The sequence below is a fragment of the Ursus arctos genome, unplaced genomic scaffold (genome assembly GCF_023065955.2).
Source record: "Ursus arctos isolate Adak ecotype North America unplaced genomic scaffold, UrsArc2.0 scaffold_32, whole genome shotgun sequence".
Taxonomy (NCBI): Eukaryota; Metazoa; Chordata; class Mammalia; order Carnivora; family Ursidae; genus Ursus; species Ursus arctos.
In genome coordinates, this window is record NW_026623008.1 from 27,994,141 (window position 1) to 28,020,652 (window position 26,512).

The 26,512-nt window shown below is 42.9% G+C and overlaps 1 protein-coding gene across 4 annotated transcripts; it reads right to left on the reverse strand.

Moving 5' to 3' along the window:
- Positions 1-1,265: 1,265 nt before the first annotated feature.
- On the reverse strand, positions 1,266-24,637 carry MEAF6 (MYST/Esa1 associated factor 6). Of its 4 annotated transcripts, XR_006411432.3 has the most exons (9): positions 24,469-24,611; positions 23,114-23,229; positions 20,397-20,484; positions 20,204-20,249; positions 16,563-16,604; positions 9,190-9,382; positions 5,209-5,266; positions 4,558-4,591; positions 1,266-4,054 (listed from the first exon to the last, which is right to left on the reverse strand). XR_006411432.3 is itself a non-coding variant. In XM_044390457.3 (8 exons), the coding sequence occupies exons 1-8, from the start codon at positions 24,556-24,558 to the stop codon at positions 4,046-4,048; spliced, it is 618 nt and encodes a 205-aa protein (XP_044246392.1). In that variant the 5' UTR covers positions 24,559-24,636; the 3' UTR covers positions 1,266-4,045. The 4 variants fall into 4 exon arrangements, 3 of the variants coding, with proteins under 3 accessions (XP_044246392.1, XP_026372424.1, XP_057161164.1); XM_044390457.3 differs by lacking the exon at positions 5,209-5,266 and having other exon boundaries at positions 24,469-24,636; XM_026516639.4 differs by lacking the exons at positions 5,209-5,266; positions 16,563-16,604 and having other exon boundaries at positions 24,469-24,637.
- Between the last annotated feature and the right edge of the window lie 1,875 nt (positions 24,638-26,512).

Consider the following 26,512-nt stretch of genomic DNA (forward strand, 5'->3'; position numbering starts at 1 on the left):
GTGAGATCTGTGTTTTAACCCTTTGACACATTCCCCATGGCTCAGCAATCCCACCACTAAGAATCATATTTGCAAAATGTAAGGCACTACCACACTGCCTGAAACGGCAAAAGATGAAAAAGCGCATTAATGCCATCGGCAGAGGTCCGGTTAAGTAAACTGTGGTGCACGCATATAAAGGAACGTTCCGTAGCCAACAGAACTGAGGTGTGTAAGCTGCATCTACAGAACGCTGTCTCAGCGGTATTACTGGGTGGAAGAAGCACGCTACCATTCCGTGACAGGCCCGTGCCTGTGTGCGCACTGCCCGTAGGCGTACAAAGCTCCTCTGGAAGGACACACAAGGAACCGCCTCCGGGAAGGACAACTGGCCGCTGAGGACGGATGGACTCACTTTTTTCACTGACCATACTCCCGTACTCTTTGAATATATGCCATTTGCAGGCATTAGTTATTCAAATTATATCTTTTAAAGCCTCCTTAGGGTACAGAAATAAGTTATGGGGGTGGGGATCTGAGGAGGGTCCCATCGGCCAGGGGCCTCCGAAGGTTATTCTTGTACCCGAACGGTAAACACGCAGCGCATACATACCCCCAACACGTGTTATGTTGTTAAATCAGGGTAACTGCCCGGTTTGAAGATCAAAATGGCTGAAGTGCAGCAACTGCTTGTGGTTCAACCTACCGTTTATTTATCAATAATCTACATGTACTAATGAATATTTATGCATATTATAGAACACATTCAAAGTGACAACTAAAAAAGGCTGAGCCAGAAAATAAATACAAATTGAAGGCCTGCTATGTGTCCCCCAAAACCCCCCCCCCCAAGCCATGGGCCATCCTCCATACGCTCCTCCCTGGGGACCACCACCCTGCGCTGGTGTGGGGGTCGGAATCAACACCGCAGCCCATCTTAGCAGTGAGAACTTCTACTCTACAGAAAGAGTTTTCCAAAGTGAAAATTGTTTCCAGTCCTGAAGCTTACCACTTAGAAAACTCAGACGCGGTAACATTTACATGAACACAGCAGTGAGAGTCCCAATTCCTTCTCCTTAGTCACCTTCCCCGGCCCCGAGCAGGGCAGCAATCCGAAGAAGTATACGTGTAAGACACACGCTCGGCGCTCCACACGGCCCCGGGAAAGCAGCCCTGGTGGCGGGCTTCACACATGCACTTTTACACGTCGTCATTCATGCCTCAGTAGTTGGGAGTGAGGCTGAGGGGCAGAGAAGTCAGAATAAAAGCAAAAACTAGGTCTCAGAGTGTTTCAAAACAGCATATTTACTCCTTTCAAAGTTAGGCCATTTAAATACTTGCTTCAATTCCCTTATTCATCACACAGGTCAAGGTATCAACAACCCTCCTTGTAGGGTACTTACAGAGTATTCCACAGCACCCAAAGGCTCCGTTTCTCAGAGCACTCCCGAGGCCCCCAAGACGGACAGCAGCTCTGAACGCCCGTGCTCTCAGCCCACGCCGGCCCCGTCCAGCTCCTGGCACTTCCCTCAGGCCCTCCCGTTGGCCCCACAGAGCTGCCGGTCTTCTCCTTTGTGGGGTGTCCCGGCTCTCCATCTTCAGCTTGCGGGGTCTGATGCTACTTAGAACATTTGGAGTTTCAACAAAATCAACGATTTCCTCAGCCCCTGGAAGAGCAAGCATACTTGAGCCTCCCTCGGGAGCTGTGTACAGACACCATCCTCCCAGAAGAAGACATAAAATAGAACTACCACGGGCCTGGATTTTTTAAAATGTCTTATAACCAACAGAAGCAAAGGGCAACTTCTTCCCATTGTGGAGATGAGAAGGCTAAAGGCCTAAAGCAAAATACTATTCCAGACCCCAATAATCCGGTGAAGGCCTGCCTAGAAGGAAGCCCCTCTCAGGGGTCCTGGCAGCCACTCTGACAGGGTCACTGGTCACATCTAAGTCTGTCGAACAAACTTAGTTCGTAACCAAAGTGACAAATATCACAAGCATGGTAGGCATCTCCTGGGGGTTTTGCCTAAACCTCCCCAATTTAGAGGACATAAGCAGGCTCTCAGAACTGAAATATCTTCAGCCTGTGGCCAGTTTACAGAAAAACCTGGGAGTCCCCTAATCAATGACTGAAAACCTTACAGAGAAACTAAGTATAAAGCAAGCAGCCTACCTCTAACCATGGTCACAGACATACATGTGTACTCATATACACAGGTATGTTTTTACGTAGCACAGCTTTTTAAGGGTAATCCCACCAGATCTCAAGCAAATGTAAAACTATGAAAGAAATATTCTCAGGTTTGCTGTGTGCTCTCCTCCAGGCCACGGAGACTGCAGGAAGGCCTGCTTCTCTCTCCTGGGAAAGGAGAGAAAGTGACAAAGGAGGGTACAGAAATCCTCTGGTCCCTATGGTTTTAGCTTTAGAATTGTTTTTTTCATTTTTTAAGGAACAATCTAAATATAAGAAACTATTTTCTTAAAAACCCTGACATTGGAGTTCTGCTACCAAAGACATCTAATTAGCCACAGAATAAAAAAAAAAAATTTATTAGAGAACAAGAGTGAAAGCTTTTGCACATCTGACAAGGAAGATTCGTTTTGCTAACAGACACCATCCGTATTCGGCTCTACCAATATCATCACAATGGAACATATCTGTTCTAACAAAGATATGGGCCTAAGTCAAGGACTATGACTAGACAGCGTCGAAGGAAGGATGGGGCCCCAAATCTTATCCTCTAGACTGATTCACAACATAGGATTCCAATCAAACACTCCTCATGCAGTGGTTCTCAACCTGGCTTCTTATCAGAATCCCAGGGACTCTTTGGAAGGAAATCCCAGTCACTAGACTGCACCCCAGCCGGAGTATCTGGGGGTAGGACCCAGGCATCAGTGGGTCCCTAAGCTTCCCACGTGATTCCCGTGAGCAGCTGAGGCCAAGCACCACTCTAGAGGCAGGTAACAGTTCAACAAATCGGCAAGCTCCGCAGCCCGGCCGACCCTGTGAGGAAGGGGGTCTGCCGGGCATTGCAGGTGCTCACAGATCCTCTCTCTCAATCTGCTCAAGAGCCCCATACGATACCAGCTATGGGTGCAGTGTCGAGCCTTTCCATATACCTAAGTGAGTTTCAGAGCAATGTTTCATCAGGCAGATACCAGAAAAGAGAGAAAAATGGAAAAAGGAAGAAATTTCCATAAGGCATGATACGAATAAATAAAATAAGCGAAAAAACAATCTCAGGTTTAAAAGTAAAGCATGAGAAGTCAACACCTGTGAAATTTTATTTATATAAAAGAATAAAAATATCTATTTTAAAAGGATTGATTTAAACTTAGGTTTTTCAGCTTCTCCTGTTCCTTGAACATGAAACTGCTTCCAAGGCAGAAAGATTTAAGATAGGTAATTATTAAATAAACCCTTTTTACCTTCCCCCTGCAAAAACACAGAGCCAAGTTCCCCATTTTCTTTATGGTAAACCAGATTATTTTCAGTTGAGAATATTGGCAACTGCATGAAGCAGATGATCAGATATGTCGGCAGGAAGGTATGAGCTGTACAAGGGCGTTACAAAAAGTCCCCAAAGAAAAGAAGATGGTAAAAACAATAGAAAAATAATAAAACACAAACAAAATAAGAAAATGCCCGATATTTACAGCCTCCCTCTGAAACGTGACCTATGTTCTACCTTCAGCATAAAACAAAACCAGAGAACGTTTCTCGATGGGTATCACAGATGAAGCTGGTGCCAGCCAGTTTGGGGGGACACATTCATTCCAAGAAGGGAGAAATGCACAGTTAGCAACTTGCTGGAATTATAACCATGTCTTGGTCTTCTTGCAGTTCTGTTACTAAAAATGACACACAGTAAATGATCCAATGTGGTCTTACAGAAATGACTTGTCACCACGTTTCAGAACAAACTATTCAGAGTCACAGGCACTGGGTCTGGGAAAGCAGAGGTGGATGGCCGCGCACTCAGGTGAGGGGTATGTATCTTTGTGAGGTTGGAGGAGGGAAGCAGGGCTCTACAGCCTGGAAGCTTCTGCACTAATGAGTCTTCTAATAGTCCTAAAGAGAGAAAAACAAGAGTCCCAACTTACTCTCAGAACACTAGTTGAAACCTAAGAAAAAATTCATAAACTCTGCTAGGGGGCTGTTCTATAGTCAAACATTCTACTTCAAATGTAACAGACAATACTTCACATCTGAAAATGTCCCAACTTCCAAGTCCACAGAGGGACCGAAACATCAATTCTGCCCTTGTTGGGCTCCCTGAGCTCACCAAGCAAAAACAAAACAAAATAAAACAAAAATAAAAACAACTAGTATTAACAAGTCATTCTTTAATCAAAGGGAATTTTTCTTCAGTAAAAATGTGTGACCTCTCTATCTAAAATATAAAAAAAAACCTAAGTAACACCTAAAAGTTGAAGTGTATCCAAATGGATACCCCAGCCTTTAAAATGAGAGCTGTAACCTGAGATTAGGAACACTCAGCTCCGAAGACGAACACATTTTCTAATTAGCTACAAAATCACCAGCCTCTCTGAAATGGTCTGGCTGATACTTACAGCTCGTGGTTTTTTGTTTAACTTCAGATCAATCCTGTGATAGAAAAGATAAAACATATTTGCATTTTAATTTACAGAAAGAGGGGCCAGGAATCAGCTACTGCATAGGGCACAAGCTATAACAAAGACTATTTGGTTAAGTAAAACCCACATTCTTCAATAGACTATGTCGTATTTAGTTGTTTATCCAGATATTATTAAGCAAGTATTTTAAAACATAAGCAGATACTCTCGCCACAAGGCAAACTTAGATGACAAAAAGAAATATACAGCAGTTATGAAAGCCATATAATTTTAAAACTATTCAGTACTATGCATTAAAGAGATTGGATTAAGAGGGCATGCTCTATGTTAATGTGTTAGCTTTGTAACTATATCACTGATAATCACTGAGACACGTAATGATTAAGAACAGGAAAGAGACTAGGAGTTTGTATTTCTGGACATGAAACACAAAAGAAATTAAACAAATTTCAATTTTTAAATCTTTCCAAAGCAAAATATCAAGATCTTAAACTATTAATCTCCTTATGAAGCAAAGCCAGAAAATCAATTTAAATGTGAATTAAAGGTTATCTATTTTTAAAGAAATTAAAATGCATAAAAGTGAAGTTTACTTAATTTTGCTTAAGTTATTAAATAAAATGTTACCTCCATCACGTTTTTCTGTTTTTAAAAAAAACTTCCCAGCCTAACCTAATATACATACCTACAATTAAACAGATAAACTATGGGTTAGAAAGGTCTCAAAAAGGCATATTGGTCTCTACACACTAAACAACACAGCACAAATACTAATTCAAATCAAACTTACTCAAAGTCATAATCAAACATGCCAGACGGGCTGAGGGGCAGCATTTGAAAGGAAGAAAGCAATAGAAATTAATACACTAATTGAATAAATTAGTCGATTAGCCACCCTAGCAAGATTCGTAGAAATAAAATCAGCTTTAAGAATCTTAAGCCATAAAGTTTCAAACATCAAAGCACCAAAGATTCTGTGGTTGGGAGAGTCCCTTCCCTCACTGGATTTCGTATCAGAAGAACAGACTATGAAAGGAAAAGTTATTTCATTAGAAAACGAGGCACCTGCAAGCCGTCTATTAGCTGCCAGATTCAGAGTTAGAACTTTTAAAATACGTAATTGTAGTGAAAAATATAAATAGGGCATTAGAAGAAATAGAGAAAGAAGGGTTTAGTCATATAACGAAAGGGTGCTTTGAAGACAGTACTAACAATTCAGCACAATATACTCTAACATAAAAGATAAAAACATTATAAATTTTTTGAAAGAAAACATTTTGCAACTTTTAACTCAAGTTGTAAGTTCTAAGAATGTCCAGGGAACACGGTACTCTTTTTTTGGAGCATTCATCCTAGAAAGCCAAGGGTCAAATGAATAAACTTCGGTGACAGTCTTGTTCCAGAAAACTGCACAGTCACATCACTTTGCCCCTGATTTAGTAACTGTTTGTGTCAGGGCTAGTACTAAGCACACCCAAATCGGGGTGCCCGGGTGGCTCAGTCGGTTAAGCGTCTGCCTTTGGCTCAGGTCACGATCCCAGGGTCGTGGGATCGAGTCCCGCGTCCGGCTCCTTGCTCAGCGGGGAACCTGCTTCTCCCTCTGCCTGCTGCTCCCCCTGCTTGTGCTCTCTCTCTCTCTGACAAATAAATAAATAAAATCTTAAAAAAAAAAAAAAAGAACACCCAAATCTACAACCCCCCCACCCCCGTAAAACAAAGGAGAGCTGACACCCACAAACACCTGCGCCTCGGGGATCTGGAAGGGAACAGTACAGGGGAGGAGGCTGTTTAGCACATGGCTGCTAACAGGCCATGGTTCTGGGCGGACCTCCAAAGCAAACATTAACCCTGAGCATGACATCAGCTCTCTGGCTGGCTCCAACACCTTTCACACTGTAGACAGGTGCTAAAACAATATGCAAAATGCTCTATCTTCCTCCCGGCCCATGTTTGCAAGAGTGAAGCTGGAAGAAAGCATAACTTCAATATCTCTTATGCAACCACCTCACTTAAGTCATTTGGGGAAGAGTACACCAGGTACAAACCAGGAACTAAAACCAAACATTTAACTTTTAGGGACATCGGGCCGGCTCAGTTGGAAGAGCCGGAAGAGACTCGTGATCTCGGGGTTGTGAGTCTGAGCCCCACTTTGGGGGTGGAGATTACTATAAATAAATAAAACTTTAAAAAAATCTAATTTTCAGCCTCACTTAATTTTGTTCACAAATTAGACTGTACCTACTTAATGAAAATGTCACAAACTACCTAGAAGAATTCTAGACGTTTGTGTATTAGTAAAAACTCTAAGAGCAGCTGTAAGTTATTATTTCAACTTTTAAGGACAAATCTGAGAGTTACTCCTTTTTGCTACAGTAACATATTCACTTCCACTTTGCTTGACTCACCCCTCAACAGTGCCTGGCGCACAGATGGCATTCAGACATTTGTTGAAATAATTTACTACTGACTTATCTGAGTATATGGGGCGTGGTAAGTTGGGAGGAGAAACAAGTACTGTACTGACTGCAAATGTACAAATGTGTATGAACAAAGTGCTCCACCCTCCCACAATCTGAAAAACCACAAAGACAAGAGTCGGGGGCAAGGGGTTTGGACACTTCCTGACTGAAGATGGCAGGAATCTGAGAACCTTCACTGGCCCCCGAGATGCCACTCTGGTGCACTAAACCTTTTTACACAGAAAGAAGGCAAATCAGCTCCACTCTGCTCCCTTGGGGCACATAGGCGCCTACAGCCAAGGGAGAAGGCCAGCCAGATAGTAAACCAGGGGATGACAAAGGGATCCTGCTTTCCAAACAGAAAACACCATTTGTGAAAGCAATAAATAACATCCAAGATCTTTATAAATCCTTCTATTTTTCTGGAAGGAGTTAGCTCTGGGAACCAGAGGAAAAAAGGGTAGGAAGAAGTACTGTTCCTATAGAAATCTACTAGAAACCTACAGGAGGAAGTTAAGTTCATGTCTAATTCCTTTTTATCAGTCAGCCGATCATGGCATTAAAAAAAGGGAAGTATCACCTACAATAAACAGTAGCTATCTACTGTATCACTAATGGAAACTATGTCCCAGAAACTTTCAAGGAATTGTCCCCCTAATCTAGACACTGTAAAACAGGAAAAGAACCATTACTTTAAAATAACACTGGCGTAAATTTAAAAGCAACACAGAGCATGACATTTAATTACCTTAACAATTTAAAAAAATATTTTAAGAGTATGGCTCCCTGCTACTGTTTGTGACAAGCTAGCATTAGTCCTACCACAGTGATCAAATAGCCTTTAACCTTACACGCACAAAAAAAAGTTGTGCAATTCTTGCTATTTCTTACTGCAGTCATGAGACTGGCATAGTGATTTCTGGTCTGCAGGAAAGTGTTAAGCAGCGGTCTTGAGTCACTCTTTGGAGGAAATACTACTTCTGCAGCATAAAAATCACCACCACCATTGACAAGAAAATTTCTTAAAAGAATTAAAGAATCTGTTGATGCTTAGGAGGCTTAAACCAGTTCAAGTTCATTCTCTATCATTCCCATGTGCAACCACGAAGCTAACAATGTGAATGCCTTCGATGTGGGAAGGAATATCCCGCAGTCCGCAGTCCGTAGAGCAACCCAACCCAGAAGGGCACCGGAGGACAGGGAACCCCGCCCCTTCCTTGCTGGTGCCCTTTCACCTCAGTATGTAAACTCCTGAGAGGAGCAGGACAAAAGCCAGCATACGGATACCTGGTTTTCATGCCTGCCAGAAGAAAGTTTGAGGTGAGGGCCAGACTGCTCACTCTAGAAGCTATGCATCACCCTCTCTGAGTACAGCTGTATAATTTCCAATTATCTGAGTTAATAGGCCCTGGCATTATCATACAAACCCCAGGCAGAATGAATGCTAAAATCCTCTCTGGGTGACACCTGACCTCTCTGTCCACTGATGTCATTCCTATCTCATTACGCACTGTAAAAAAAAACAAAAACAAAAAAAAACCACACACAGTGGACAAACATTATCTAGAAAGGTACTCTCATATCTTACAGACTTTATATTATTCTTCTCTGATATCTGAAATCAGCATATTACAGAGATATATAAAACAAAGAAATCATAAGCAATCAAACACCTTGTATTCAAAAAGAAAAAAAGGCATGTCCAATCAGCTCTGTCCACCCACAAGAGAGTAAGCGCAGGCAGGGACCAGGATTAGGAGCAAAAGACTCTCTTCCACTTGGCAGCTTCCCAACACGTACTAGTGCCATATTCCAAGTCCTATTTTACAGACTTCCCCTTCTCCTCCTCAGATGCACCATATTAAAAAAAGTGTTTATGGAATGAAATTCTTCTACACTACAAACAGTGAGAAGGCTCTCTTCCCTCACCGTTACTCTAACGCCCACCCATTCCTCCACTGGCGAAAATGTCGCCTATTTCATTTGGACCAAAGCAATTTCTCCCCATCTGCGACAGAAAGACGGCACCAATTCCGACGAATTTTTACTCTAGTATAAAGTCCCTTTGCAGCAATGGTCACGGCAGCTCTGGGCAGGGGAGTGGGGGCGGCCGGGTTGGAGGGGGAGAGGGGAGGTCCCTGCCACTGACCTGTGTCGGTTTTTATTCTTTCGTTTTTTATGGCTGCTGTGATGACTCCCTGAGGAAGTAGAAGAAGCAGCCTTCTGAGGCTTCACTCCCTGCACAGATCCGTCCAGATCCTCAGGGTCCTCCTGGTTGGGCTCATTCTCCTGATTGTGGAAGTCTGGAGAAGTATCACTTTCCGTCCCACTTCCTGGCTCCCCTGGAGGGAATAAACAAAAGTCCCAAAAGCATCAGCAGCACTCCTCAGGCAGTCTGTCCGTCAGCCAGGAAAGATGTTGTTGAGCACTGCCAGATAAAAAAAGCAACTATTTCCCATCTTCCAGGACCATACGTTCTAACTGCCAGGAAAATACTGGCTGACAGAGAGGATACTGTACAGTCAAAGCATCAAAGTTACCAGAGTTCCGGAAACACAAGTAATCTGAAACAGTGTAACCAGAAGCAACCTAAGGACAGCTGGGGGATGGGACCATGCAAGCAGGAGTACCTCCCTCCTGGCTGCATATAGGTCACTTAAACAGCAAGTACACTAATGGGATTAATAATTATACAAGAAGCCTGGGTTCCTTCCCCAAACTGTACAAGAATCCTGTCTATCAAGAAAGGGAGCTCAAGAGGATAGGAGCCCCATTACTCTGAGAAATCTTAAGAATAGTATTTAAGGGATGCCTGGATGGCTTGCTCAGTCTGTTAAGTGTCTGCCTTCGGCTCAGGTCATGATCCCATCCTGGGATCAAGCCCCCATCAGGCTCCTTGCTCAGCGGGGAACCTGCTTCTCGCTTTCCCTCTGCCTGCCCCTCCCCCTCCCTGTGTGCATGCTCTCTCTCTCTCTCTCATAAATAACAATCTTTAAAAAAATAGTATTTAAAAAATGGTAGTAATATTCCTCAGCTGACACATATTCCCAATTTTAAAATATTCTTTATACATATTAAATAAGCAAATTCAAAAAGAATTTGCATAAATATGTATTTTTAAGAACAATTACATATATTCTGGCAGAAGTACACCTATTTTTTCCTGAAAGGAATTTCTTGAAACCATAATAGATAAGGATGGAAGAATACTTTCACTTCACTTTAGTCAACTATTGAAGGAGCCCAAATATGTACATGGTTTCTTTCTTTTTTTTTTTTTCTTTTTTGTACACTGTTTCTAAAAACTGTCAAAAGGGGTTATGTGGACAACAGGACCAGGGACCAGTTTCCTTCTTCTTATATCTTTGTATTATAAAGTGCTGGGAAGGGATTTCAAATTGAGTCGCACATGGGTACAAAAGTAAAAGAAAGAGATGGTCCCCAAAATGCGGAAGAGAGAAACAGAACACACCTCAGAAATCATGAGACCCTATTTTTGAACACGTCATGAAAGCAACAGAAGAGGGAGCTCTACAGCTATGAAGCTAGAAAAAGTATGCTGATGAATCGTGCTTCTAAAGGTTCAGGAAAACCAAGTTCATATAAAAACTGGAAAACAGTTAGTACCCAAAACTACAGTAACCAAGACCGTGTGGTACTGGCATAAGAGATATACAGAGTAACAGAATTCAAAGTCCAGATATAAACCTCTACAGTTGGGTCAAATGGCTTTCAAGGGTGACAAGACAATTCAAAGAATCGTATTTTCAATAAATAATGCTGGGACAACTGGACATCCTCAAAGAAAAGAATGAAGTTGGACCCCTATCTCCTACCATACACAAAAATTAACTCAAAATGTATCAGAGGCCTAAATGTAAGAGCTAAAAACATAAAACTCTTAGAACCCATCTGATTAGGCAAATGGTTTCTTAGATATGACCACAGAAGGAAGCCTAACAAGAAAAAATATATAAATATGTGGAGAAACTGGAACACTCATACATGGCTGATGGGAACAGAAAACGGTGCGGCCACCTGGGAAACTGTGTAGCAGTATCTCGAAGGCTAAGGACAGAATTACCAAATGATCCAGCAATTCCACTCCTAGCTATATACCCAAGAGGAATGAAAACAGGTTCACACAAAACTTGCCATGAATATTCACAGCAGTATTACACCTACTAGCCAAATGACTACTGACGAATAAATAAATAAAATGTGGTATATTCATATAGCGGAGTACTATTCAGCATTGAAAAGAAATGTAACAGCAATACTTGCTTTGCTGAGGAGTTTCTTCCTTGGTGTGATTACAGTGGTAAGAGCCTAGCTTATAGAACTACCGTACAACCCAGCAATCCTACCTGTGGGTATTTATCCAAAAGAACTGAAGTCAGGATTTGAAGAGATACCTGCACTCCCATGTCCACTGAAGCTTTATTCACATTACCCAAGAGGTGAAAAACACCTAAATGTCCATCAATGCATGAACGGATAAAGAAAATGTGGTATATCACTATAGTGGAATATACTATTCAGCCTTAAAAAAAAGAAGGAAATCCTGTCATATGCTACAACACAGATGAACCAGGAGGAGATCACGCTAAATGAAATAAACCAGTCACACAAGAACAAATACTGCATGACACCATTTATGTGAGGTCTCTGCAATAGTCAGACTCAACGGAAGCAGAGAGTAGAATGGTGGCTGCCAGGGGAAGGGAGAAACGGGGAGTAGAAAGTTTCAGTTACACGACATGAACAGGCTCTAGAGATCTGCTGTACAACACTGTACTAGTCGGTAGGGCACAAAACTCTTCATCTCAGGTTGTGAGTTCAAGCCCCTCACTGGGTGTGGAGCCTACTTAAAAAAAAAAAAAAAAATCTGTGGAAATTGTTTTTAGTGTTCTTTTTTTTTTTTTTAAGATTTTATTTATTTGAGAGAGAGATCACAGAGGGAGAGGGAGAAGCCAACTTGCCGCTGAGCAGAGAGCCCGATGCAGCGCTCGATCCCAAGACCCCGAGATCACGACCTGAACCGAAGGCAGACACTTAACCAACAGAGCCACCCAGGCTTCCCTGTTTTTAGTGTTCTTAACCACAATTTTTATAAACCTATCATTTGGAGATACATACTGAAACATGAATATACAAGAATATGGTATGACGTCTATGATTTTGAATGTCACACAGGAGGTGGAAGTGAGAGTAGGTCGGGTATGGACAGGGCACTGACCATGGTCTGGGATTTGGGGCAGTGTGATGGGTACACAGGGGTTTGTTTTTTACCTTCTTTATTTGTATGGATTCAAAAATCCACTTTAATAAAGAGTTAAAAAGTATTCACTTTTCCCAGTAGTTTATCTCAATAATATCTGTAACAGGCCTTCCCAAGCTATGCTTCTAGGACTGTAAATGGAGATACTCTTTTTGGAAACTCTAGGGTGTTTTCCAAAACCAAAGATCAATTCCCCGATTCTCCAGACACCAACAATTTGATTCCATTCTGACACTTACTGCCAGAACTAGGGCAAACCCACAGGTTAAGGGCTCAGTTCCACAAGCATGCCCCCCCACTTCAAATACCAGTCCCAAGTCCCAGGCCTCTCATACTTCTAAGCAACAAGCTATAAATCAGGGGTACCCTAAACTCCTTCTTCAGGTTTCATAATTTGCTACAACAGCCCCAAGAACTCAGGGACACAATTTATTTACTGTTAATGGTCTATTATAAAGGATACAACTCAGGAACAGCCAAATGCATAGGGCAAGGTATGGGGAGCAGCGGGGAGCTGCCATGCCTTCTCTGGGCACGCCACCCTCCTAGCACCTCACTTTGTACACCAACAAAAGTACCACAGTTTAGGGTTTTGGGTTTTTTTAAGATTTTATTTATTTATTTGAAAGAGAGAGAGAGAGAGAGAGAGAGTACGTGCACACACACACAAGTAGGGGGGAGGGTCAGAGGGAGAAGCTGACTCCCCACTCAGAGGGGAGGCTGATGCGGGACTCGATCCCAGGACCCTGAGATCATGACCTGAGCCAAAGTCAGATGCTTAACCGACTGAGCCACCCAGGCGCCCCAGAGTTCAGGAGTTTTTAAGGAAGTTTCATTATGCGGTCATGATTAATTAAGTCATTGGCTACTGGTGATTAACTCAGTCTCTCCCTCCTCCCCCGCTCTCTGAGGTTCCGGGTAGGGCTGAAAGTTCTAAGGGGCCCCAAAGCCCCATCCTCAAGCTCTGTAGGGGCCTCCAGTCCTCAGTCATCCCCATGTCTTTGGTACGCAGCATGCACTAGTCATTGTTAGCACTCCGGAGATTCCGAGGGTTTTAGGGAGCTGTGTGCCGGAGCAGGGGACAAAGACCAAATATCTATTTCCCACTATACCACAGAAAGTAACTGCTAAAGTTAATGAAAATCACCCTTGACACAGTAATGTCACTTCTGGGACACTGTCAAATAGAAATAAAAAGTCCATTACAAACAAGCTGGTGCACAAGGAAGTTTACTGCAACATTGTTTATAGTGGGGAAAACGGAGACAGCGTGAATACTCACCAAGGGAGGAGGCACAACCAGACTGCTGGGTATCTTCAGCTTTTGCAAAGAATGTGAGGTTATAACGATAGCTAACAGAGTCCTCACTAGAGGCCAGGCATTGGTCTATACGCTTTACATCTATCATACCTACAACCCTCACAGAAACCTGTACAACTATGATGACCATTTGACAGAGAAGGGAACTGAAGAGGCTGGAGTTTAAGAACCCTGCCCAAGGTCACACAGCTAATAAGCGAGTCGGGATTCACATTCAAGGACAGTTTGGCTCCAAAGCCCAGGCTCTTCATCACTACTCTACACGCTTCTCTCTGGATGCACTCAACCTGCAGGAGCGTGTATGGTAAGTGAAAAAGCAGGTAATATGTACTGGTTGGATCCAATTTCTTTCTTTAAAAAAAAAATCCCCCTGATGACATAATTAAAATACCAAGTGAGAAAAAAAATCCCCAACTCTGTGTGTGTGCGTGTGCGTGTGTGTACAGGAGGCTGTGTTAGGATAATATCAGCTGTTAATGTTGGTTACCTCAGAAAGTTGGGGCTGAAGTACAACACGAGGTAATTAACCTGTTTCATATTCACTTCTAAGTAGTTTGACTTAGTATAATCAGAATATAATACTTTTCTAATAAAAAAAAAACCTCTAACAAAATATAAAAGATGAGTCTAAAACGGAGAAGTATGATCAGGACAATCAGGACAGCCTTCTTCTCCCATAGCCAGTCCTGCTCTTATGATAAAAATGTCATCTCTAAAACTGCAAATGGTGGAGGCACTGATTAGGGATGGACTAGGCTGATGGCGCAGGAGGTCACAAAAAATCTCTGGATCATAGACAGGATGACAGAAGGGGCACAGGACAGAGTAGGGCTGGGCACGAGAAGAGAGGATGAACTAAAAAAGTGGGAGACAAATAAGAAAGGTAAGTTAGATACAGCAAATTTTGCCTACATTGCAATTCTACCGAATGACATTAATGAACCAACTGTTTCCTCATCTTGAACCAGCTGCTATGGGAGTACTGAGTAAATGGATGAGTCGGTCATGTTCTGTAAGCACCCGTGAGCAACATACAGAACAGTGTAAATTGAATCAAAGCCCTGTGAATGGAGAATCCACCTGTGTCACTTCTCTGAAGAAATAACACCCCAGGCAGTAACAGATGTCCCAAAGGACTGATATGGATATTAAGTACCACGGGAGCCAGAGAAGAAAGAGTGGATTATTCAGGAAAAGCTTCACTGAGGAGATGGAATTTAAGCTGGAGCTTGAAAAATGAGAAGCCAAAGTAAGTACAAAAAATCATACATGCAAAAGTGCAGAGATGAGAAAACACAAGGTACATTCGGGACAAATGAATCAAACATTCCTTAAGCAGATGGTTTGAGAAATGAGAGGTTTTTGTTTTTTTTTTTTAAGATTTTATTTATTTATTTGACAGAGATAGAGACAGCCAGCGAGAGGGAGCACAAGCAGGGGGAGTGGGAGAAGAAGAAGCAGGCTCATAGCGGAGGAGCCTGATGTGGGGCTCGATCCCATAACGCCGGGATCACGCCCTGAGCCGAAGGCAGACGCTTAACCGCTGTGCCACCCAGGCGCCCCGAGAAATGAGAGGTTTTGAAATAATAGCACGACAGTGTAAGAAGAGCCACGAGTGTCAGATTAAAGGATCTGACCTATGGAGACTGTATGAGATGATGGTTAAAGATCTGACCTGGTGGGGCACCCGGGTGGCTCAGTTGGTTAAGCGACTGCCTTCAGCTCAGGTCATGATCCTGGAGACCCAGGACTGAGTCCCATGTCGGGCTCCCTACTCAGCAGCAGCGGGAAGGCTGCTTCTTCCTCTGACCCTCCCCCCTCTCATGCACTCACTCTCTCATTCTCTCTCTCAAATAAATAAAATCTTTAAAAAAAAAAAAAAAGACCTGACTTGTTGCTTAACCTTTCACACCCTGTTTCTCCATCTGTAAAATGGGAAATCTGTCTCTACAATGAATATCCCTTATAGACAAGGCACTGGGGTCGTCGCTGGAGCTACAGCAACATTCCCTACTTTCAAGGAGCTTATAATCTGTACCTATCCTCAAGAAGCAGTTTAGGAATAAATGAGATAAAGGCAAGTGGCTGCGTAATATCTAGAACACAGTAAGTGGTCAAGTCTCAACATCCTTGAGATCTATAAACACGCAAGTCAAATTCTAAACAGTAGACAATTTGCCGTAAAATAGTAGCTAACAGGACATAAAGCAAAGTCATCAAGTATTTCTAAGCAGAGAAGTGACATCAAACAATGCTTCCTGAGTTCTCTGCACAAACCCACGTTTTAGGATTATTGGGCTAGAAGTGGTTTATAAGAGGGAATGCAGCCAGGGACACTAGATTAAACATTGCTAAATTACGAAGTGCGACCACAAAGAATAATTGCCTTTTTTCTTTTTAGATTTTACTTATTTGAGAGAGAGAGAGTGAGAGAGCACGAGAGGGGGGAAGGTCAGAGGGAGAAGCAGACTCCCTGCCGAGCACGGAGGCTTGATCCTGAGACCCCAGGGGATCATGACCCAAGCTGAAGGCAGATGCTTAACCGACTGAACCACCCAGGCGCCCCAATAATTGTCTTTTCTTGGCTCATGGAAGCAGGAGAGGAGTGAGAGCAAAAGGGGTGGGTTACAACACCCTGAAGTGCAGCAGTGAGTCAGTCAACCCTATAATGGGCTCACCAGGAAAAGACACCTGAGTTCATTTCTCACTGACATATAAGTAAGCAATTTGTTTTTAAAGAATGCCAGATTTTGATTAAGTGCAATAAACCTACAAATGAGACACTCTTACTTATTGAAACAAAACACACCTATTGAACAGTGCCAAGGCACTAACTTTGATCAGCACAAAAACTTTAGAGGAAAGAAAGATATCCAACAATGCCTCGTGCAGCATTTGCTTACCCACTGGAACGACATACCTGCTGAGGAAAGATCTGGTTTGACGAAAGCTTCAGAGGAGTCTGATGAAACAAACAGTAGAAACCACACTGATCCTTTAAAGGAAACTGGGTACAATCTGCCTGGTTGTTTTTCTTTTATTCTTTTTACAAAAACACACAATCCTTCACTAATTTGCACAAAATTCCCCTTGAGGGACCGTGCTAATCCACTCTATCATTCTAGTTCGGGTACATAAGCCAAAGGAAGCAGAAAGTAATGCACTTTTAAAGAAAATTTTCAGAATGGTTTGAACTCCAAAATCCTTGAGATCTAAGAATGTGTAACTCCAAATTCTAACAGAAAAGAATGTGTATTTCATCACATCAAAAATCAAGAACACAGGGAGTCATTCCACAAGATTTGTTATACAGAAATCCTGAGACGTTGGAGAGATTCTGTACAAAGGAAAAAGAGTAAAGGTGAAGCAGACAATTCCTCTCATGGAATTAAAGCTTGGTTTCATCACCTGAGTCTTTCAGGGACCCTCAATCTGATTTAAAGAGGTCAAAGCACCCAGCAGAAGAAAACATAAAGTCTTTGGAAGATGGCACCTTCATCCTCACCCTCAAATTACTCTACAAATACCTGAAGTTACAATGAGCAGTACACAGTCAAAAATAACCAGGCACAGAGGGAATTAGACTTTACGAGTAATGACCAGCGGAAGCAACAAACAACAGAAACACATCTTTAAGGACTTCAGAGACTGAAATTAAACATAGAATATACAACAACCAGGTTTATTCTGCTTAAAGAAGTAAAAGAAAGCTTAAAAATAATTTCAGAGAAAGCTACTGAAAAATTACATAGCAGATTTTAGAAATAATTAAGTGGAATTTCTGGGAATTAAAAATTTAATAACAAAAAATTTTAAAAATCAAGGAAAGGTTTAACGGCAAGTCAGATTCAACTGAAAGGAGAATTAGTGAATTAGTGGGGCACCCCAGAGGCAAAGACAGAAGACATGGAAGGGCTAATAAAAGACATAAAGGATACAATGAGAAAGTTTAACATACATGTAAGCAGAGTAGGAGAAGAGATGGGACAGAGCTCAGAACAAATGCAGTATCTGAAGAGGTAACTGCTAGGAATTTTCCAGAACTGATAAAAAATACCAAGTCACCATTTCAAGAAGTCCAATGAAACCCAAGCCAGATACTGCAAAGAAATTCATACTTAGACACACTGAGGTTGACTGGAGAAAATCAAGACGAAAATACACTCTTAAAAAATGGCAGGAAGAGGGGCATTTGGGTGGCTCAGTCAGGTAAGTGTCCGACCCTTGATTTTGGCTCAGGTCATGATCTCAAGGTCCTGAGATGGAGCTCCACATCGGACTCTTTGCTCAGCAGGGGGTCTGCTTGAGATTCTCTCTCCCTCTGCCCCTCCCCCTCCTCTAGAAAAAAAACAGCAGGAGGAAATGGTAATGACAGGTGGTGAGACAGAACAGACGGAACTCAACAGAATTACTTTAAAGGGGCTCTGACCATTTGAACTGATAAACTCCAGTATTTATGTAATTCCCTATTCTAGAAAGAATTCAAAGCATTTACCAAGAGTCATATAATAAAATCCAATAAAACAAATTTAAAATGAGACAAGTTAAAAAAAGAGGAATAGAAAAGTAAGCTGGATGCAACACTAAGATTCATTCCCAAAATGCATACTGTAAATTCATACTTGCTTTCAGAGGAGAACCACTGAACATTTTAGCACCTATATAAAGAAACAGTCCATTATCAGATATTCAGTAAAACCCAACTAGTTGTTCAAGGAAAACAACTATTCCTTTTTTTTTTTTTTTTTTAAAGATTTATTTATCTATTTGAGAAAGGAGAGAGAGTGTGTGCACGTGTGTGAGCGGGGGCAGGGGGAGGGGCAGAGGGAGAGGAGAGAGAGAGAAGCAGACTCCCAGGTGAGCGGGGCACCCAACGTGGGGCTCAATCTTACCCCCCGCCCCGAGATCATGACCTGAGCGGAAATCAAAAGCCGGAGACTCAACCAACTGAGCCACCCAGGCTCCCCTCAGGAAAAACAACTATTCCTAAAAATCATAAAAATTAGTGATGATAGTAAACATTTGCAACATTCTCTTACAATAAATACAGTAGCACATTTAATAGGACCAAAATATAATTCATCAAATGCAACTTTGTAGGGAAGACAAAGAAATACCAATATGACATAATCCAGGGATGTAGCTCAATTCAAGGGGACGATCTCAGGGGTATGGATGGCCCACACCTGCTTCAGAAAACCTTTAAGACATAAGTGCTTGTTTCAGGCAAGCTTCTGCAAGCGGTGGCTTTCAGGCTCATTTCCTCATGAGTACCTAGGTGCAGCCATTCTGTGTGGGTAGTTAAGTACAGAGCCAGATGCTGAACCATCCACCGAGCCAGAAGGAGGATTATAGGCTTTTGTGAAAACTGAGGAGTCAGACATCATTCCACTTCAACTCACAGCAGTGAGGTCCAGGGTGTTCCTTAATCAGTCTCAGGACTTCAGGAAGCAGATAATACTACCTCTACATTCTAGAAGTGGCAATTAATTGAAAAGAAATAAGATTTAACTTATTTAAGCTATAGCAAATGAAAAATCAAAAGGACTTGGTGTAATTGATTAGGTTGGCAGGAAAAAGTCCAAGATGCCTACAAACTTTCAAATGAGGGAGAAAAAAAGTACTATAACAGAAAAACTAAGCAGAGAAGTTTTGAAGGAAACAGGACAGTTTGGTTTTAGATAAAATGTTTGAGCTTGAATATCTGAATGGAAATGACGAAGAGACATTTTCTAGAATTTTCTAGTTATTCAGAAACCTGTACACAGAGATAATAAAGTCACCGAGTAGTTCTAATCCCCAAACTACCAAAATCCCTCTTCCTGAAATCACTGGCCCAGTGCAAACACAAAAACTGGATGCCGCAAGATATACCATCTGAGAGAAGTACGCAACCACAATACAAAAAGCAGGTTATGTTTCAGAGTGATCCAGTGCACAGGAAAAGTGTCCAATATAGACAGCTACATAGAGTCTGACTCAGAAAGATAAACGTACAGATCTATATCCCATCACTAGACATTAAAATAGAATTAAACTATATGGCTTACCTGTGGAGAATGATACAATTTCCTCACAAAGTAAATACTATGTACTCTGTGTTTTATATTTAAGAACACACAGGTACATTCTGTTCACAGGATCAGATTTTCCTAAGAATTATTAAATTGGGGACATGGAGCTTTATCAGATCTATCTGAAATTTTCCATGATAAAAGATTTTCTTTTTAAATAAAAAAAAAAAAAAATACAACAAAAGTCCCTAACACTCAGCAGCAACGAAGACATAGCTTTGTGTCTTTGAGTAGCTACAGCCAACCTCTGCATGACAGAAGAGGCAGGAAGGACATGGAAGTTTCTTCCTCAAAAAAAAAAAAAAAAAAAAAAGGAAAAGGAAAAAAAGACATGATTAAGGAAACTCAAAAGGGTTCCTAACTTCTAGAAAGAGGAGGCAAGAGTATAAGAGATGTAGTCTTCAGATACACGGTTGGATAGGAATTAAATATAAGGGCTATTGTAGCTTAAAAATAAAGTAATAAAAAAGTAAAAAAATAAACTTACTCTTTTCAATGAGCTGATCCTGAACTCCTGCCAACGCACTTACTGCCTAAAAGAAAAAAACCACCCGTTACTAGAAAAATTATCACAGACCTCCGGAGAGCACTCAGACAGCAGGGAAAGAGAAAACTCGCAGAAATTTAACTGAGGTGTTCCTCCACGATGGGCCACAGAAAGGTTCCCCCCCCTCACTTACAGCTGCTGAAGTGACTGAGGATTTACTGAAGAGCCGCTCAGCTTCCTTAAACTTCCGGTTCCTTCGATCGTTTTTGCTATTGGAGTTTCTAAAACACATACAAGAAACTCATAAGCACCAAGTTGTATCTATGGTTCAAGCTGAAGACAGTCCAGGGCACATGTAAGGAACTCTCTCTCTCATTGTCTCTCTTTTTAAACACCAACTTTCAGACGGAAATGCCTCCACACCGTTTGGATTGACCAAAACGACCTTTACGCTGAATGGCTACACAGACAGCAACGGTTACCAATACATGGCAGGTGCTCCACTGTAGGCCATTACTTTAGTTGGTTCACAGTTACTGTCATTTTAATACGTATTTATTTTGATACTTATTTTTAAAAACAATTAGCACAGACTAGTGATATGAAATGTTTCTGTCAGATAAGCCTAATTGAAAAAATTTAAAGAACACAGGGTGCCTGGCTGGCACAGTCGGTGGAGCAGGAGACTGTGGATCTCAGGGTTGTGAGTTTGAGCCCCAGACTGGGTTTAGAGATTACTTAAAAAAATAAAATCTTAAAAAAAAAATTTTTTTTAAAGAACAAACCAGGGTTCCTTAAGGAAATAGCTGGTATCAGTTCTGGGATAAGAAAAGGACAAGATGAGTCTAAGACACCTTGTTGGGACAGAAAGTCACAAAAATGCTCAAAGATTAAAGGGTCACGTCAAAAAGACAAAGGAATCAGCAGGAGGAGGCTGTCCACATATGGGGCAAACCAAGCACTGAAAAGGGTAAGGATGGGTGTGTTTGCTTGGTCACTAAGCTGTATGTCTATGATGTATGCACTTCTCTGTGTATATTTCAATAAGTTTATAGTAAAAAATAAGGCTCTACAGTAAAAAAGTGACAGCATTAGATTTCAACACGCTGACTTTTTTTTTTTTAATCCATTGGTCTCTAGTGATATTAAAGAGAGAGGGCCAGAGATAGAGAACAAAAGGGAGAGAAGATATGAAAGGAAGATTCTTCTTTCCACATGCCAGTAATCCACATACAAGGATCAGAATCAGCAGTATATTAAGTGAGTCAGGTAAAAATCAACAATGGATATTAAAACCACTGAATAAAAATTGGAGGAGCAATATATTCACACTGTCTAAAAGTATAGCCTCCAATTACAAAAAGAAAAAAATGAATTTTTACAAGGGAGAAATCATATGCTCAAACTTCATACCAATAATGGGACAATATGACATCATGTGCCTCCCAATAAAATAGAGGTAAATGACACACCAGGCATACAAATCACTTATGCAACATTTTGGCCAAAAATCCTTAAAGACTCTCTCACGAGGTCACAAAAAGAAAAATCTGGAATTGGGACATTCTGCAAGACAGTGTCATGAACAACTTCACCACCAAAAAGGGTAGGAGACTCTCCTAAACTGAGACGAAAGAGGCCTAATAGCCAAATACAGTACATGAACATTGAATGGATCAAAACAAGGCAGCAAAGTACGTTGGGGACGCTTAGGGGAATTTGAATAAAGACCACAGTAGATGATACTATTAGTGTAATGCTAATTTTCTATGTGTGATAACTGTGGTTAGGTAAGAAAAATATTCCTAGGAGGTAACTGCTGACATAATTATGGGCAAAGTGTCATGTTATCAGTTTAAATGGTTACCAAAGTAAAAAAAAAAAAAAAAAAAAAAAAAAAAAAGTGGGGTAAAGGGAAGCTATAACTATAAGGGGGTAGCAGGCAGGATATCTGTGTGGTGATGAAGGGCTTCTATATCTTGACTGCAGTGGCGCTCGCAGGAATCTACACACGGTGACAGAACTACACACACACATCGTACCAACGTCAGTTTCCTGAGCTTGATATTCTACTAGTTACATAAAACCCAACCACTGGGGAAGGCTGGGTGAGGGTACATGGGACCGCTCTATTGCCGCAACTTCCTATGTTATCTGTAATTATATCAAAATTTAAAAAAAAAATTTTTTTTAGAGAGGAGGGGGAGGGGCAGGGAGCAAGAGAGAGAAACTTAAGCAGGCTCCATGCCCAGCAATGCAACCGACATGGGGCTCAATCCCAGACCCTGAGATCATGACCTGAACTGAAATCAAGAGCCAGACGCTTAACTGACTGAGCCACCCAGGAGCCTCTAAAAATGTTTAAGTACAGATATAGGTGTGTGTATGTTTATACACATTAGAGAGAAAGCAAATGTGGCAACATGGTAACAACTGATGGATGCAGGCGAAAGGTATCAAGTGTGCACAGTACTATTTCAACTTAAAGTGTTTCCAATTTGAAAATTTTTAAAAAGTTTAGACAGTTTTCAAGAATAGTTATTACTAAATAAATTGCAGTATGGTCAGCACACAGGTGTGACAAAGTTTGTAAAGGTCAAACTCACAACTGATTAAAAAATGGAAAACACTAATAAAATGATATGTCAGGTACTGTCATTTGCTGCACTTTGTTTACGCCTCACACAACCCTGTACCATGGGCCCGACTTTCCCTATTTCCCAGATGTAGGATTTGTCCACAATTACTCAGTGAGGCAGAGGCTAAGCCAGAGTCCAAGTCGAACCCCAGACGACTTCCCACACCATCACTTTACTACTGCCTCCCTGCAAAGTTGCTAGCAAGAACACAGACAGTCCAAAAAACAATTACTAGGGCACAATACCAACGCCACAAGCTTCTGACACTCACTTCTGGTTGGTCAGATACCGATCCCAGCCACGAATAATATTGCCATACATCTGAGTGTCTTCCAGGTAGCTTCCTTCAAAAGCATAGATTTGTCTCTCCAAGTTTGCCAGTGTTTCCTGGGAGATGAAAAACAAGGAAATGGATAATGCCTTTTAAATGCAAACGTTAACTCTGACCAAACCAAACTGAATATTAGCCTTAGACATTCAAGTTCCACTACAGGAAGCCACCCCGGTTGGAAAAGACAAGACATGGGGAGAGGAAGGCTGTTTTAGACTAAGACAGTCTAGACCTTAGACCTGTCTTGTTGGAGCCCTTTGATAATAGAAGGGAGCGTATAGAGCCTGTCTCCAGAAAAATGTGCAAAATTCTGCATATACTTCAGAGGGCTCGTGGAAACCCAGCTGCCAAGAACCCCCGCTCAGGCAGAACGTGAGCAGTCTCCACTCCCACGCACAAAGGTACTGCTACTGGGGAGAGGAAAGGGCGAGCAGCCTTCCAGCGCCAGCTCGCTCCCCTCCCCGCAGGCTCTGAGAGAACGCCGGCACTGGGCTGTCAGTTGCCATGGAAACGTGGAAGGGCGGCTTCAGGTGAGATGGCCCTCCCCGGTGCCCAAGCCTAAACGCGGGGGGGGGGGGGGGGAAGGGGTGGCCACCAGGGTGCCTGGAACCCTGAGTGCATGTCACAATTCTCAATTCCCTGGACTGAGTCCTTTCCCCCTCGCCTGTCACCTTCTACATGTTCCCGAAAACATCACAGCCATGCCCGTCAAAAACCCCATCCAACGCATCTCCTAGTCCTCAAAAGGACATGCGTCCCCTCCATCCTCCAAAGGCCAGACTGGATGGCTGGGTCCCCCTCCCACACTCGCCTCCTACCCCACCCCCTCCAAGCCCACTGGCAAGTCCGAACCAGTCTCCTACGGCCCCCAGACACACCCGAACCCACCCCTCAAAGACCACAGACCTCCCCGCCCTCACCCACCTCGCAAAGGCCAAGGACACAACCGCCCCTAGCCCATAGCTCACAGACACTCGCCTTCCTCGAGCTCCCACACAGAAGCCCCCCACCTCAGGCGCCATCCCGCCTCCACGCCCCCGCCGGCCCCGGCCCCGGCCCCTTCCCCCTCCCCCGCTCCGTGCCCCGCCCCCCAGCCCCGACTACCCCGCTCCGGAGCCGCGCCCCGGGAAGCCGTGGCGCCGGCGGGCCGGGGAACGCGCAGCCGGCCTCAGGCCGCCGGGCTCCCGGCCGCCGCGTTGCGCCGGGGGAGTAACGGCCTGGCGCGATCGGGCCGGGGCCTGGAGGCGGGGACGGGCGCGAGCCCCCACCGAGCGCCCCCGCTGCCGACCCCTCACCGCCAGCTCCTGCTTCCGCTTCACGAGCTCCGCCAGCTCCCTCCGGGTGTCCGGGATCTGCGGCGGCGCCGCCTTGTTATGCATCGCCATGTTGGGCTGAGGCAGGCGGCGGCGGCGCCAGGTTGGGGGCGGTCCCTGCGCGCAGCCGCCCGCCAGGGGGCGCCCGCGCTGCACTGCGCCTGCGCGCGCGGTTTCCGGAGCCGCGCGCCGCTCCTGGACGGGCAGGTGATGGACCCGACTCTGGGTCCTAGCCGCCCTCGGCCCCTTGGCGGCCGGCTTAGCTTCACAGACACCACAAATTCATCTTGTCCAAAACCAGACTCCTCCCAAGTCACCTCAGTGAATGACTTGCACTGTCCGCCGAATTGCCGGAGTCAGAAACGTGAATATCATCGTCGCTCTCCTCTCCCCCACAAAACCAAATCCTGAGGACTCGCCTCCGGAGGAGCCCGCAGTCCACTCGCTTTTGTCGGCCACCTCCCCTTCGTCCAGGCCTTCCCTATTTTTAGCTCCATTATTCCCACAGCCGCCTCTTCCCACCCTAAGCTCTGTTGGATCCTTATCCACAGTGGTGCCAGGATGGTTGGTGTTTGGAAAGCAAATGTGGCGTCACTCCCCTGGTTAAAACCTTTCGATGCCTTCCCACTGCCCTTTAGAAAAACAAGTTTGTGTAGCGGTTAAGGTCACAAACCGAAGCCAGAACTACCTTGTTCAAAATCCTACCTCTACCATAGCTACGCTGTGCCATTTTGCACGAGTAAATTTCACTAGTCTCAACTTCTCATCTGCAAAATGGAGGTAGTAATAGTACTTATCTCGTACAATTGTCCGGAGGAGTTAAGTCACTTCACCTAGGAGCTTGGCAAGTAATACGAATTATGCAAATATTCGTTTTTACCATGAAGACCAGCATCGTTAACTTGGTTTTCATTTGGCCCTTGCTTACTTCTCCAGCCTCTGCTCTCCATCTTTCAGGGTTCTGCAGCTCCACTACCATAAACAGGATTTTTTTTTTCATATATTTTTTTTTTTTCCACCTTGCTTGGAAGTCTTCAGGTTTCTACGATCTATAGATTGGTATCTTCCACTAGTTCTGAGAAATTCTCAGCTCTTTTTCTTAAGATATTCCTCTGCCTCATTTTCCTCTCTCCTTCTGGAACTCAAATTGAACATAATAATCCTTTATTTTTTTACCCACTGTTTCCCATCTTTTTGTCTCTCTGCTGCATTCCGGATAATTTCTCTTGTGTGTTGCTCTTGTAACCTGAATCTTGCTGAACTCCCTTATTAATTCTAGGAGGGTTTTACTGTAGATTCCTTGTTTTTTTTACATGACAATCATTTCATCTGCAAATAAGGTTTGTGTTTTCTTTTCTTTTTTCCCCCCTTTCCAATCTACATGCTTTTTCTTTTTCTTACCTTATTGTGCTGGCTAGGACTTCCAGTTCTACAGTGAATAAGAGTGGTCACAGTAGACATCCTCGACTCCTTCCGTATCTTAGAAGGAAAGTATTCAGTCTTTCACCATTAAGTACATTAGCTGTAGGATTTTTGTAGATGCTCTTTATTAAGTTGAGGAAGTTCCCCCTCTACACTTGGTTTACTGATAGTTTTTATCATTAATGGGTATTTAATTTTGTTAAATGCTTTTTTCTACACCAATTGACATGATCATTTTTTTCTAGCCTCTTGGGATAGTGGATTATATAGATTTATTTCCACATGTTAAACCAGTCTTGCATATCTGGAATAAACCTCACTTGGTCATGTTGTCTAACTCTTTTTATGTATGCTGGATTCAATTTGCTAATATCCAGAATTTTTGTGGCTAAATTTCTGGGATATTGGTCTGTAGGGTTTTTGTTTCTTCTTCCTCTTCTCCTTTTTTTTTTTTTTTTTTTTGGTACTGTCCTATTTGGCTTTGATATCAAAGTAATACTGCCCTCATAAAATGAGTTAAGAAGGTATTGCCTGATATTCTAATTTCTGGCAGAGGTGATATAGAATGGTGCTAATTCTTCTTAAAATTTGGTAGGCGTCTTCA